General features: G+C 44.0%; 1 protein-coding gene across 1 annotated transcript in view; it reads left to right on the top strand.

The window, feature by feature from the left end:
- The window catches only part of PTPRG (protein tyrosine phosphatase receptor type G), a 416,959-nt gene that overhangs the window by 313,705 nt on the left and 87,216 nt on the right, over positions 1–16,038 (top strand). The window contains exon 8 of the mRNA XM_059823043.1: positions 2,464–2,656. Coding sequence (XP_059679026.1) covers positions 2,464–2,656 — 193 coding nt within the window. The remainder of the gene's footprint in view (positions 1–2,463; positions 2,657–16,038) is intronic.

Below are 16,038 nucleotides of genomic sequence, written 5' to 3' on the forward strand. Positions count from 1 at the left end.
GTGGTAGATAATATTTTTATAGTAAAAATGAAGTTGAAATGACTTATATATACTTCAACACAAAAAAAGGGGAAGGTTAAAAATCATATTTGAATTGGCACTTGTTAAAATGCAATTATACCTCCCCAAGGTAGCATGGCAGAAGAAAATATTTTAGAAGTTCTCTCTGAAAGTTTAAAAATTCAATTAATGTCATGGATGTATAAGCCTAGAGACTTGACTTCAGAGAAGCAGTTGCTACCCACGTTCTCGAGCTTTTATAAAGTAACCTTAAGCCCTGTTAGCTGGCTTCATCAAAACTGCTTCCAGTGCATGAAGTGCAAAAGATGTGTAAATCTTCACAAGAGTTTTGGTCTGTGCTTTCATAGAAGGGCATAGCAGGATCATCTGGTTAGGGTTTTTTCTTAAGGCAAAAGTGTAAGATAATAGTCCCTTTACCCCTTTTTAACCCATCCCTCAGTGCTTCTGAGGGGCTCCTGCTAATAATTAGGAAACAGTTTTCAAGATTTTTCAAGATGTTTCTCTCAAGAATCAGAGAGAGAATTGCAGTTGAGAGCCACGGAACAGAGCATTCATCTAAGATGCAGAAAAAGTACCATCCAAATCCCACCATGAGTACCTGCAAAGCTGGCAGCGGTACCTGAGCTCCCTGCTTGCGATGGGAACTGGTCACTGGCTGTCACCGTCACCTGCTGTCCCCCTGCCTCAGTTTCCCTGCTTGTACAGTGAAAGTAGTTGTGATTAGGGGGAAGTACTGCTAAAAATGTACAAGCCTGAGTTGTGCTGTTATCTCAGAGGTGATTGCCTGTAGCGCCACTCAGTTCCCTTGTTTTTGTGTTTTAGTGCAGTACTGCCAAACTCAGGATTAGAGCTGTGAGGTCCATCCTTTCTCCCTCCCGCTATCCATGCGCTGCTCCCAGTGATAACGTTCCTGTACATATCTCCATTAGCTGGCTCAACACACCACCCACTCCAGGGGAACTTACTTTTGAAATAAAATGTGTAAAAATTTACTCCCTCCTGTCCTGGGGGTCAGAGAAGTTTTACAGATTTCAGTCTAATAACTAGGATTGTCAAACCCAGCAGACTGGGCAAGCTCGACAGCAGCAGCAAAAGGGGGTTCAGATTACTGGTTTGAAGGGAAATTAAATAATGGTAGTGAGTGCCTCTTGATTCAGTGGAGAACGCTTAACTGCTCTGTTACACCTTCCTTTGATTATTTTTATCAGTACTGTCAACTGAGGCTACAATGACAATTTTTCCCACTTGCAGGTTTCAGGACTCTCACAATCTTCTCCATAGCTTTTAGAGCAGATGCACTTAATGAAAAGGGTGTAGCTTTCAAAGTGACCTGTCATTTCGCTCTGAGTGTAACTCAAGTCCCTTTTTAAAGTCTTGGGCCAGATTCTGTACTCCCAAAATCCATACTATCAGTATGTGTAATTGATGTTGATGTAAACAATATTGGGGCTGAATCCTTCTCAGCTCTGTCTTGCTCAGTCTTTCCAGCAGCAACATAACTAATTCTAGTTCTTGACCTGAATGATAACAAGCCATTAGTAAATGCTATACTGACCGTGATAGCTGTGAGAAAAACATTAGCTGAAAATATTTTCACCTTAGTCTGCTGGAAATTTCTTTCTAAGAAGTACTAAGATATGAAGTAACAGAAAAGTTTTACAATTACAGTTCTTTCTTACAGGTTAATACATTTTATTAAAAATAGCTCAGATCTGAATCCAACAGAAGAAACTTATTCCCAGAGGAGTACATGCTAACTGTGCCTAAATACATTTATTCTGCGTTATTTTTTTCTCACCCTGGAGTTAGGTATCAGAGGGAACAGTGGTTGGTAGGGAGGTCTGGACATTTGGAGCTGGTAGTCCTGAGGTTGCTGCATTCTGCTACTGACCTGCTCCTGGGCAAGCCAGCTCATGGGTTTGGGGGTCCATCCCGTAAAGGTGTGACAACTGCAGTGACCCTCCTGCAAAAGTGGGTGTGGGTGAAGCTTTGCCTGGCAGCTAAACTTCGTGAGGTATTCAGAGATAAGGTAGCATTGCCCTGTCCTGGAGAAGGCTCTCGGGGTGGAATGACCTGGAAGCACTTTTTGATGCGACACTGCGAAACAAAACGGTGCCAGCAGTGAGGAGAGTTTGGCATGGCCGTGTCACACATGAAATCCTTCCAGACAAGGGGTCTAAGGGCAAATGTTTCCTTGTCCATGACAGACGTCCACAGGTTGCTAGAAGGCCTTCTCCCTTGTTGGGCAGGATAAGCACTGTGCCGAGATAAGACGGTTGGCAGGGATTTCAGTGGGCAGCCTGACTTCCCATGAGGTTTATCAGTCTTGGCATCAACATTTTACTTCCTGCCATTTTACTTGCTTATCAGCCACCCGGATTTCACCACATTGTTTTTCTGACTAACATCCTTTCTCTCCCCTGCCATGATGGCCGCGATCAGCTGGAGGCGTTCTACTCCATATTCACCACTGAACAGCAAGACCACGTCAAGTCCGTGGAGTACCTGAGGAATAACTTCCGACCACAGCAAAGCCTGAACAACAGGAAGGTGTCCAAGTCTGCCGTGAAGGATGCTTGGAGCCAAGATATGACAGACATATTGGAAAATCCACTGGGCACAGAAGCTTCCAAAGGTAGATTACACTTATGAATTTTACACTTGACTAATAGGAGAATTTTTTTTGTCTGCTTTGTCATCAGATGGTGGTGAGGATAGCTGTGAGCTACCAAAGAAACCTGCGGATTATGCAGGCATTACTTGTTGGTATGTGTCAATAAATTAACTAATCCTGTGGGTGCCCGCAATTAGCTGTGAAACTCGCCATCACAAGGTGCCATGGCAATAAAGCCCCAGAATACGTGAGTCTCGGTTTGGCCATGTCCCTATGTCTGCCGACTGGCTGTAGGGCCTTAGAGATGCCTGACAAAAGGGAAAGGAGAAAGGACAAGGTCAGAGGTAAAATTTCAGCCCCATTAGCGTTGACACATTGGGTGCTTGAATGGGAACCGAGTATCCAGATGTAGTTAGGGGTTTCATTTTTACAGTAACAAGACTTGCGAAGAACCGCCGACCTTTTAATTCAACGTTTGTATCAATCTGTTAGTAACGGTGACAGGGGGAAAAAAACCTTTTCCCTATAGGCAGGTGATTTTCTAATGTCTTGCTGAAGTGTTTCATGTGCCTTTTTGTAGAGCAGCTGGCGCTTGCTTCTGTCAGACACTGGATAATGAGCTGGATGGAGGGGGTGGGAGGGAGGGAGGGAGGGAGGCTGCAGTCGTTGCATTGGCACAGACAGCCCTGGCTAGAGGAGCACATCAAAAATTCTGAGAGAAATGTGTACTGGATAAAATAAGACTAGAAATATCATTTACTACCTTTATTTGCCTTTATTTTATTGTATGGTGTTATTTATAGGTAGCAGGAATGACATGTACTTCCCAGTCGTCAGTCTCGAGAAGTGCTTGGTGCTTAACCGGTTCTGGGTAGAGGTAAAGAAGAGAGAGGCAGTTTGCCAGAAGGAAACAGCTAAGCAGATTTACAAGCTTCCCTTTCGTACCTGGCATTTTCACCTGGCCGGGCACAGAGAGCGTAGTTTTTAGAGGACGTGAATCATGAAAACAGCTGCATTCAGCAACCGCCCTCTCCCAAGAGAGTGCTGGAAGAGTGTATTTCTCAGGGCTCATTATTCTGTGAGCGTGCTTATTTTTATATATATAATATACACGTACACAAACCTCATGTACATTAAAGGCAGCCTTGGGACGGAGAATTTACATCAGAAGTGAGAAGGAGATCTTGGGAATGAAGAAACCCTGCTACGCTCTGATGCTCTGGCCTGCAGTTTTCAATCAGTGTTTTAACAGCAACATGTGCCAATATTTATTTCTTCAGTTATATGCTGTGTACATATTACTTACCCAGAACAGTGATGAAAGTTAATAGGTTACGTTATGTTAAAAGTGACAAAATTGACTAGTTTTTATTTTGAGTGCAGCCAAGGTACTTCTGGTAGATGTGATGTAATATTCAAGAAGATTTTACTGCTTTGGCCACATGCCTGCGTATTCCTCGCCTCACTGGATGGTTTCTAAGATTATAAAAATGCTTTAGGTGATTTTCACCCCCATAGTAAATAGCTGAAACCCACAACTTGGAGCATTACAAACGCTAAGGTCTGTAGTTAATGGGCTGGTCTTGAAGTTGGAAGTGTTGGTACCGAAGGAGCACTTGAATAACTGGAAAGATTCGCATTGACTTTGATCTTGAAGTACTCTTAAGGCTCAGATTCAACCAAGCACACATGGGGTAGTTAACATGATGTGAGCCAGTCTACAGGAGCAAGGGAGCTGCACAAACGTTAGTCCACATTTAGATAGCTTGGTGCCTGGGTGCTTGACACCTTACATGCTTGGGGACTGGTTTCCTGAGCAGGTTCTTTCTAGGTCCTCTCCCATCATGTCCAGGTACCATCAGTACTTGTGCCTGCCTGGGAATTTGAGCTTACAACATGCTCAAGAGAGACCCTCAGATGGGGGGCATGCATTTCCTGCGATCTGACAACATTCGGCGTGCCATCTAATGGCAGGGGTGATGCTAGAGTCGGTGATTTTTTTTCCCTTGAGCTTTAGCTATAGGAGGCTAATGGCTGGGCAGCCAGTCTTTTTGTACCGGCTCTGTCAACTTGTCACTTTTCGGGTTGTGTGCACACCAGGGGACACTGAAAATAGGTGCATTTTTTTCATCAACTTAAAAATAAATAGGTTGCTGCAGTGTTGCTAACACAAAATGGATTGTAGCATATCCTCCAAAGGTTACAGGGATGAGTTACAGCTGTTCCAGAGATATAACAACGTGGATGTTTCTGGCCTCTTCTTTGACAAAGGTGAACAGTGATGATGTGCCTGGTCCACTGCACATTCTGAACTACTGACATATAAATAAAAAGAATTGAAGTCATAATACTTGAGTGAAAGCAAAACCTATTGTTTATTCAGCTAGTAAATACAGTACCTCTTTATATGGTGTCATTCATGCAAAAGGACTGAGAAGCCAAGTGCACGGAGTGCTTCTCAGCCAGACAGTCTAGCATACAAATATAAGAGTGTAGGGTTAGCATAACAAATTATTTTATGCAGATTCTTCTGCATACCTCATGGTTGCATCTCAACACTTTCCACATTGCATTAAGCATTGTGACCAATGGCTGTCGCATGTTGGCTCCCATCTACCCTCCCCGTGCTTAGATTTGTGTGTCGTAGAAAAAGGCAAGGTCACGAAAATGTGTCTTTTACTTGCTGCAAGGTGATATGGTTTGTGATGGTCTTCAGCTCTGGAGGGGAAGTTTGGATTTGTTTGTCAGTGCAAATTTTTGCAATTTGTTTCCTCTGTCACACTCTATTAAGTCTGTGGGCAGTATTGCTAATCTAGAAAACTGTGTAGTGTTCGTTATGTAAGCCTTTCTTATTTTGGAGGAAAATGTGCCCAGAACAATTTGCATAATTTTCAGAATTCCCCAGTGAATAGGGAATTTCAGATCAGCACAAGGCGATGCAGCTCTGCAGTTGTCCATTGACAAACGTGCTATCCTGAACAGTTTGGCACCAAACAGGAATGTCTTTCCTCCCAGCTATCAAAGCTATCTCAGGTCACAGAACCGTGACCAGTAGCATAACCTGCAGATACACTGGCGAAAAACTATTTCTCACTTTATGCCAGTCCTCTGAGTATTTCCTTAGCAAAGCCCTGTAAGTGGTGGCATTTGGTAAATAAAATGTCTTCTGGGAAAGGCTATTTTAGGTCAACCAAAACTGTCAGTGCATTTGGATCCAGCTTATTAGCCAATGTGAATGTTACCAGCCTTTTGTTTTGCAGTTACTGTCCTCTCCCTCCTCTTCTTTAATTTTAAAGAGGCAATGAAGGGAGGGGCGGTGTTTTCAATCATCAGAATACAAGAAAGATGGTGAAAATCTTTTAGCTAATTTGAAATAGTGTAGAGGGCTAATTTTTCACTTGGGAGTGAAAACTCCTGTTTTCCTTTTGTCTTAGTATTTAGCAAGAAGAGTTTTCTTCGGTTCCATTATCTCATTCCTTCCTCCTGTTGGCAAAAGCTGATTTAAAACAGTTCTCCTGAGGACTGCTCGTACGCCTGGAATAAAAGCATATGCATAAGACCTGTGCTGAATCAGAGCCCATGAGCTGAGCTTAATTCTTAAGTTGACCCAGGGCTGTTTCAAGAAACCATACAGACCATCTTTAAATATCTTATTTCTGAAATACACTGTTCAGGATAAATACCGTTCAGCTATGTAATTGTATCAACTGGTGGATTGATAATAAACCATCATACAACAATGTTTTTTAAGAAGATTAAACTTTCAGAGACTCAAGATACACAGTGGATCATGCTGTTAAATCATGCAGATCATCAGGCCTGTAAAATTTAACAAGAGGGCTCACCAGTGTTACTGATTTATATGAAGTTTGCAAAGTTAGAGGTTCTCTGTACAAACATATTAAACCGGGAACGTATTTGTAAAATATTCATCAGATACTGTAAGTATCAGTGACAGTGGCAGTGTTTGATTTTTTGCACGTGACCATCTCTGTTAAAATTGCTTCTTCTGTCTCTGGCCTGTCCTCTGTGCCTCAGGACTGTGCTGCTCTGTCACATCACATGTTGAGCTCCTGCCTTTTCGTGGGCTGCTTTCAAGCAGCTATGCTAAAGGGATTCCTAATTATTTATCAGTTTAGTAGTGAACATTGCTCTTCAGGGACAAATATACAGAATTCTTACCTAAAAGTCCATCTAGTTCAAGGACCTAAGTCTGCGTGTTCCTTACTACTTTCACGTGTTGTCCCATCAAGCAGAGGTGTATTTACAAAACATTACCTGCTTCAGTAAAGGTGTAGGCATTGACGCTCAGGAGGAAAAGTTTCATTTCTTGTTCTAGGTTGTACTCCATGTGCAACAATATTTGCCCATTTTATTTTGCCGCTGATTAGGACCATCAAATGTTGTTTCTTCCTCTTTATGTTTTTTAACGCTGAAAAAACCCACCCCTTTAACCTTTCTGTCTCATTAAACGTGCTGCAAGCCTCACAACACTTAAACAAGCAGCCCATGTGAGGGGCTCTTGACATCAGAGTTTTCTTTCACAGATGCCTGATTACTTCCCCAAAGGTGTCTGATTACTCTTTGCTGGAGTCTCAAATGATGCTGTTTCCCATCAGTGGGAATTCGCCTTAGAGTACCATCTTTAATTATGATCCTAGACTAAGTTAAATAATGAGCAGTCATAAATTCACTCTAGTAAAACTTACTTAGCTTTGGACTCTAAATTAACAGCTGGGACATTTCTCTAGCAGTGTACAGGCCATCATTTTCCTTGCTGTTCTTTGTTAAGCGGCAGTGATACACAGTTTGGAAGTCCTTGTAACTTAATGCCACTAAAATGTGGATAGAAGATACTTGGATTTTCCCTCCCGCGTGCTTTGCACTGGAGGCATGGCTCCAGCTATCAGCTTGCAATCAAAGGTACAGCCCTGCTCAAGCAAAGCAGTTTAGCTCATATTCACTATTTCACAGCTCCTGACATCAGAAATGAAAGTAGGAGCTCCTACAAAGGTATTGCCTTTTCTGCGTGGCGTGGCATCCTTGTGTTGGAGCGCATCTCCGCTGCAGCGTCACCCAAAGTCTGAGTTCTTCTGGAGATTCAGTGCAGTGACATCATCATTCTGAGGCAGATAGTTTAGAGCATTGGCAGCAGTGCTGCTGAATGAGAACAAGTTATTTGTCTCATTTATAGCCTCCGTTATTACTCCCAGTAATTTGTTTTTGCTTTCTAAATGCCCATGTTTTATGAGAACTCTCTCAAAACAACTTTGCAGTCTCTTTGTGCCCTCGGGTTCTCTCTGGGAGGCCAAAAAGGATGTTAGGCAGAAAAGTTCTGCTCTCACAGAATGTTGTTTATGTATTTTGGTCAAACCTAAATGACCACAAAATACTGTATAGCAATAAGTGTAATCTATCCAAAACAACATTGTAAATGTAAATTTAAAATTATATATTATCGACATCTTAACTTGGAATTGCTAAAGCAAAATTGTAACTATTTATTTTCTCTAAATATCTTAGGGAAAATGAAAATAAGCAAGAACCTTTTTTAGTTAATTTACAATATATTTACCATTACAGTTCGTTGTTCTTGTCCTTTGGAAGAATCTGTTTTATAGGTCGATTTCTTCATAGATTAACAACTCCTTCCCAGTTTCCATGGATAACTGGACTTTTCCTGCTTTCCTTTTCGATTTGATTTTGTTATGAAGGTTATCCTTTCCCTATTCCACTCCCCTTTAATCAGGTCAGCGCCCTACTACTACGTGCTGGTGCAGATGAATCTATGTATCATTATTAGGACTTCTGCTGGCGCAGCAGAGTGGCTCAGTGCAAGAGGTTGCACTTGAGGGTGGTAACACCGTGCTGCTAATTGCTTGCCCTGCATCTTCTTTGCACTGTAGACCTGCCCAGCTGCAACTATGCCTCAGTGCTCTGAGTAAATGTACTCACCTATTGCTGCGAGAGTCTCTTTTGACATGCACCTTGAGTACCTGCTGGAATCACATTTTAGGCAGAAATTACTGTGCTCCTGCATATCTCATCTCTTCCACCTCATCCGTGTCTTGCTCTGCAATGCCGGGTCCTTGTGCATGCAGTTGTCTTGGTGCACATCATGCAAAAGCAGGAAAGGACGGGCTGCCGCCTTCTGAAGAGTTTCAGATCAGTCAGGTGGAAGGCAAAGTGTTTCAGGAAAAAACCTGACCCACTTTGAGGGGGAATCAGGTACAAAAAGAAGTGGTACGTATACCTGACATAGGTCTCGTGCTTCCCCTCGCAGTGGCTCTGTTCTACAGGCTTGTGTTCACCTGTAGTAACTTCTGTGTGGTTGTAATGTGAGCAGCGCATGTGTCTGTGCCTGAATGTGGTGGACAGCGTACCAGTAGATTTCTTAATAAACAATAAGTAACTGCTTGCACTTCTTTATAGATTATAAAGAGCCCAATCCAAAAGAGCAAGAGGAATTCACTGTGAAAGTTTGAGTATGGTTTGGGTTCACAGCTGCCACTAAAGCTGGAAGAGCTGAGTACTTGTAAGGGAACTTGATGATTTATTCCATTTACACCTGCAGGGAATTCCTTTCTGCACTGCCTACCTGCCGATCCAGCTGTTTGGCCCACAGAAGTACTGATTTTAATTTCAGTCTTGACAGTACTTTGAACCGTGAGTACCTGCAGCTCATCCTTTGTGTTGGAAAAAGCCTCCAGAAGCTATGAATGGGAAGCTGCTTTCCCGGTCTGATTTTGGGCATCCCTCAGGCACGTATTGGGATGCTCTACCTGCCCTGTTGGCTTGTTCTTCCTATGCTCCCTGGTCCAAGCAACTCTCGCCAGGACATTGGGAAGGGCGGCGTGGCTAACGTGGCAGGTACACGTCCTTCCGGCAGCAAATCCTCCTTTCTCCACCTGTTGACCCAGCACGTGCCACTGAATGGGACCACATGTGTTGCATCAGGCACACTGTGTAAGTAGGGACACAGATGTACATTTTAAACACAGATCACCCTCTGTGTGTGCGTGTGTGCAATATAAACACAAACCTTGTGGGACAGATCATTGTTGGACATCAGTTTAGCCCAGCATTGCATCTGACGGAGCAAGGTTGATCTGCACCCACTGAGAATTCAGGCCACAGCTGTAGAAATGGTATTTGTGAAATATATGAAATATTTGGGCTCAAACACAACGTAGTAAAACACACAGCCCATGCCTTTCAGTAAAAACAGGGTCTGTTGCTGTGATGCCATGGAAACTCAAATGCTACAAAGCAAGCCATACAGGAATGGATCCAAATGCTGGTTGTGCTCGGGAAATGGGGCAAAACCCAGCCTGGCCAGAGCCCCTCTGTCAGAAGTGCCCCCCGTGCCGGTTTGCTCATGAGGTTATTTCACAGGGCTCATAAAACAAGTGCGGGGTCTGCCGATGTCCCTCACACCTTAAGAAACAACCCTGTCTGTTTGAAGCATAGTGAGAGGTAAGAGCAGGGAAGATAAATAGTCTGTCTCCTAGCTACATTCTGCTTGTGGATTGAAGCAGATCAACACAAATATTTGTGTGTACGGCATGCTCTGGAGCCTGCAAATGCCTGCTGGCAAAGTGCAGGCAAAGGTAAAGGAAAAATGCGTGCTTCTCTTTACAGCAATTATCCTTATATATTAATAATGTCATTTATAAGCAGTTCAAGAAGTTAACAACATACACTAAAGCAAAGCAAAAAAATTGCTAACGTTTAGTAAAAGGAGAGGGGGGGAAAATGTTGTAAGTATGCCTTGTAGCGCTTTCCTATGTATTAAAGCCTGTGTTGTCTCTGTGTATGATCTTCGTAGTCTATTTGTTATCCTCTGGGAGCACAGCCCTCACTGAACTCTGAGATTGAATCCGACAGCCCAAAGAATGCTGCTGTTTGTTATGGATCGGAGTCTCTTCCCAGTTGAGTCATGCCAATGCAAGGTAGCTGAATCCGGCACTGTATCACTTTCCTTACCATGACACCGATGGCATGGCACTGAAAGCAAGTGTGAGTTTTCGCATTGCAGTATAACCCATATTTCTGCATTACAGGGCTTATTTGAAGTTTTGAGGGTCTGATAATGAGAAGGAATATCTGTGTGTATAGATACATATATAGTTGAAAGCATTTTTCTTCCCGTCTCTGTTGGTGGCATTGCTTTTGTCTTGTCTGCAGTCGGGTTCCTGTGGGCTGCAGGGCTGAACGAACTCGGTGCAGTGTTTTGCCAATAGCATAGGCATTGACAACAGTTTTCAGGCTTCTCTGAAATCAGCTGGGAAACTTGTGGTTGAGTTGGGTGTCGTTACAGCAACAGCAGCAAGCGGTCCATCTGTCCTGAAGGACTGGCCCTTCCAACTCCCTCCCAGTGCTGGGTCAGAGGGGGAAGAAACACCCTCTCTTCCCCAAGAGCTTGGCCACCAACTTGTTTGCCCTTACGGGGAAGAAAGGCATGAAACCCCTATATGGACCTCTCAGTTTCTCTCCTACTGAGTACATGGGAAGAAATGCCCCATCTACCATCCTCTGTGCTCTTCCTTTGTAAGGGAGAAACACCATTCCCTGCCACCCATCCCATGCACACCCGGAGCAGGGGGAAAAAGGAGGAGAAGTGAAGCCCCTCTCACCTTACAGCCAGGCCCATGGTCTGTGGGCACATCTTGATGCCGATGTTTCCTCCCTCCACGAATGAATTGCCTCAGAAGATCCCTGCCTGTCTCACCATCAGGGATTCAGGACTTCACTGGCACATTGCTTTTCTGTGCTGAAAATTGTCAGGGTATCATCACACAACGTGTATCCCGTGGTACCAAGGAGAGGAACGGCAGTTTTCCATTGCTGAGACATGCAGCAGGAGGGAGAGAGTGGGATTTTCCAAAAGAGGGCATAGCGCAGCTAGAAATAACTGCCTTTAAAGTGGTGACATTTTTATGCACGGAAGAGCTAACTTAGAACATTTTTTAGAGGATTTTACAAATCCCTCTGAGCCCAGCGCCACTGGATTCATCATATGAGGCACCTGTTTTATAGGGAGAAGGTATACAAGAAGTAATCAAATATATGGTTCTTATGCTCTCTCTAACTTTCCCTAAATAGCTCTTTTTATAACCACAGGTAGCATATGCAAAAAGCATGATGAAGCCCAGAAAGTTTGTCTGGTTTTGCGTTTCTGTCTTTGCAAGAGAAATGTAGGCTGCTCTTAAAAAACAAACAAAAAAAAAGCTGTAATATTCTCTTACATGCCCTTTCTGCATGGGTGTATCTTAATATCAGTGGTTAATTTTTGCAAAACAATAAGCCCCCTTTTCGTCTTTCAGCTCTCTGAAATGGAGCTGCCAGGAGCTTTTGGATTAAGCTTTATCAGGCTTCAGTTGGGAAAGCCTCGTGGAGGTTACGTAGCCAAATACAACATACAAATCAAATTATGGGAGAGATGAATGCGGAGTTGTTAAATTAATTTTGTTTGTTCCAGCCCATTGGAATGTTTTTAACATGAAGCAAATAATTCTCTGCTGTATGGCTGGCCTGGCCAGCGCTTAGGACTGTATTAGCATGCTACATTTGTCTGCGAGTGGCAAACAGGTTTTCTCCAGGCTTGAGTGAGCCCTGGAAGACAAGGCTTGCCAAGATGCTGGCTTGCCCCCTGCCTTCCCCGGCAGGCTGATCTGCAGAGAAAAGACTGTGTCAAGCTCCCAGACAGCCCCGCACATGGCCAACAGCTGGAAACGCCGGCTGAGGCTGCCCTGTGTCAGGTCAGAGGGCTTCCTCCAGATGCACCCGCGCAGCCCTCCCTCTTCTGCAGGGCTTTTCCATGAGGCAGGAGCCCAGTTCAGGTCATCCCCAGGAGGGTGAAGGGGTTTTTTCACTCCGAGAGGTCCGAGGCGTGCCACACTCGGGGCATCGCTGCCTGCTGTGAGGTATGGCCCTGGTACTGCGAATGTGCTTGCCTGTTGAGTGCCTCTGAGATGTAGCCCTGTATCCCCGGCGAGGCTCTTCTGCCTCCAGGAGTCCTGGCACGGGCAGTCTGCTAGCCAGGACATCGTGGCTTTGGTGTCCTGCTAGACCTGCATAGGGCCAGTTCAGGTATCTACTCACTACACCACAAAAAGACATCCTGAAAGCTCCTCAATATTTTTGTTATCCCTTAGGATCTGAATTTAAAAGAGAGGATTAGTAATATTTTTTCTAAAAATAGCTGTGATGCTATTTCAATGTGAAATGATGCTGGTTGTTGGTTTCAGTTCTTTTTTTCTTCCTTGAGCAATCATGAATTCACAGGCTTTTTTTGCTTATTTAGCCTGGTTTAAAAAAAAAAGAAGCAAAACAAAAGCTTATGTTTCTCTTTAGTGTGTCCTGATTCATTTCAGAGGAAGATGCAAACTTCTCCCTCCCTGTCCCAACCTCTTTCTGCATTTCTGTTTGTCCTTCAGCTGGACATTTTGCAAAATCAGTAGAAGTTCTTTAGCATCTAAAAAACAAAGAAAGCAAGGAGCCTGCGAGTCTTTTAATCTTCTTTCAAAAATCAGAGGCACACAGATTATTGAAAGGAAAATTAGATCTCTGGAAAATGCCAGTTGTTTTATAGATGGTGAAATCATTACACTTTTTTCTTGCCTTTCAGACATTTGCTACATTATTATGTATCACTTTAATTAAATCATCAAATTGAATTATTGGATCAAGTGTTTTTTTATTCCATTGTGTCCTGAGCAGGTTTGGTTAAATTAATAAAACCATATGTTTCATTTTATAAAAAAAAAGATTTCTTTTTTGCCCATTCATAAGCTGTTAAAAAAAAAAAAAAGTGGCTGAACACAAAAGGTTGGTTATTACTTAATTACATCAGGTACTGCTATGTGCCTTGGAGTAATTGGAACAAAGTCATACTAAGTCATGAAAATTTTGTAATATTTACGGTGAAATAGCAGTACTGTAAATTCAGTCTCCTTTTAGCTGGCTGTGAATGAGGTTTGTCCTCATCAAAACCTGTCTCGGTGAAGTCATTGGAGTCACTCAGCTGCTTAAAAGTGCTCATGACCTTCTTGGATCGGGGTGCAAGGTCAGGGAGGGTCTCCTAAGTTTGAGCCTGCAAATCTCCTATATACCCTTGGGAAATAGCCACTTCTTTCCTCTGATTGGCATGAGCTGTTCTGAATGGCATCAAAGCTGGCTACAAAGACTGGCATGGGACAGAGGACGTGGCAGTCCCCTCTCCCTAAGGTGGTGGGGTCCTTGTCTGAAAAAGAGCTGGCTAGCCGTGTTCAGAGGGGTATTGCAATTAAGGTAGAACCTTGTCCCTCGTGAAGGTTACCTGGTTGAATTATTTCTAGAACAATTTGATGCATGATTACTTTAAATATATAAATCTCTGCATGTCCTCCTGGAGGAGGAGGACTGGATAGGACTTCTAGGTCTGGGTAGTCCTTCACCCTGGGCTCCCATCTCTGATAGGATTTGATTAGGTGGAGCGGTAAAGGCTGGCCTGGCATTTTGAAGCGTTATTCTGTGATGACAAAGAGCTTCAAAGAGGGAGTTATGATTTATTGGTGCAGTTATCAATAAACGGTGATGTCAGTGAGAATTGATCTGACTATCTCAGCGGAAAGAGGTGAGCATGGAGAGGCATACCAAGGATCGTGAAGCTCTGTAAATACTGACAACAGCGGCTGCTTTCAGCTGTGCCCTCTTGGCCAGGTCCTGGCCACCTTCATGCCATGCTCTGCGGGCTCCCTGCAGAGACCAGGAGGGAGCAGGAGGGAAGGGGTCTGCGGGCAGCAGACCAAGGTGTTGCTTCTGGCCTTGTGGTATTGCCAGCAGAATGCCCTTTTGGTCCCTTCTACTCAGCGTAAATAGAAGCTCTTACTCGTTTTGTCAATAAGCAAGTGATTTGAGGTATTGCACGGTTTGTTTGCTTTGCTGGATCATCCTTCTGGGCTGAGCAGAAGGATCTGCTACAAAACTGCAGGATTGTCACCACTCGTGGCAGGAGCAAACACCAAAGATCCTTCCTGCCCAAGCGTTATTTCTGCAATGTATGTTCTCTTGTTCAGGCTAGCTACAAAATGTGAGTTACAACTGCACAAATACATTTGACAGGTATTTTTCTATTGTACTGGTAATATTGGTGTTTACAGCATTGAATCGTTTTTATTTAGGAGCTGTAGCTATTTCAGTAACGTAGCAGCAGAGCTACATGACCAACCTGCAAGTCCAGGCATAGGAATAGACGTTTCTCCCCTTCAGTGCTGCCAGGACTCTTTAGAAGTGAAATAATGGCCAAATATACACACGGTCACATACCTGCAGAGCGCAAACAAGCTGAATGTGTTGGCTTTAAATGGTAAAGTCGTACTGGGAAAAATAATTCTGCAAACGGTGTCAGCACGATGGGCTGGGTGACACTTTGACTTTCCCTGGCAGAGGAGACCAGCTCCTTTGCTACAGCACAGGTGTTTAGGTATCACTGCAAGTGATTTTTTTTTTTTTGTTCAGAGTTTATATTGGGAAAGAGAATGTGAGAATCTGCCCTGAATTGTGTATTTTAAACATGATTTCTAAAGCTTGGAAAAAATCTAAGCTCTCTGTAGTCGGGAAGCGCATGATGTCCTTTTTCGATAGCATATGAGTGCCATCTAGTGTTCTTCATCAGAGCCCCGACCTGCACATTGCCATGGCTTGGAAAGCGTTTTCTTCAGGGGCTGCGAGTGGGCTGTGCGCACCCCACTCCTGAAGTCTGCAGGCTGGGTTTGCACCTGAGCTTGGTCTTCCCGGGAGAGGTTTGGGGGTTTTGCAGTAAGCAGAAGCCATGGTTTTGTCTGCTGGTTGAGCTGTTCCTATGCTGATGTCCCCACCGACTCGAGCTCGGGTGAGAAGTAACTTGTGCCTCCCCACTGCAGGCAGGGTTAGGAAGGCATGGCTTTCGGGGCTGGATGAGGGTTCCTCTGCCTGTTATGAGCAGGAGGGGGCCAAGGGCCATCAAGTGCCACTCTTCCCTGTGCTGGTGATACATTACCGACAAACAGTTGAGAATCTGTGAAGGAAAATATATAGAAAGAGTATAAAGTAACTTCTGCTCATGTGCAAAAATGTACTGGGTTAAGAGGAAAACACTGACCCAAGAGTGTCACATTTTCAGAGGTTCCAACTATTTCCAGGGCCTGCGGAGCACACCGGAATATTTATCCCCTTCATACAGCAGGAGGCTGTGGGCCAGGGAAGCTGGGGCTCTAGTTTAGGGGGACTTCTTGATGTTCCAGTGTGGAGCTCTTAAGTGACCAAGTTAACGTGTACGTGCAAATGTCAGGACTGAAGCTAAGTCGAGAACTAAGCAACCTGCCTGCAGAGAATGGATTCTCTCGCTCCCTTTACCCTGGAGAGCAGAAAGCAGCTGCAGG

This window comes from Gavia stellata, chromosome 12, assembly GCF_030936135.1.
Source record: "Gavia stellata isolate bGavSte3 chromosome 12, bGavSte3.hap2, whole genome shotgun sequence".
In the NCBI taxonomy this organism is placed as follows: domain Eukaryota; kingdom Metazoa; phylum Chordata; class Aves; order Gaviiformes; family Gaviidae; genus Gavia; species Gavia stellata.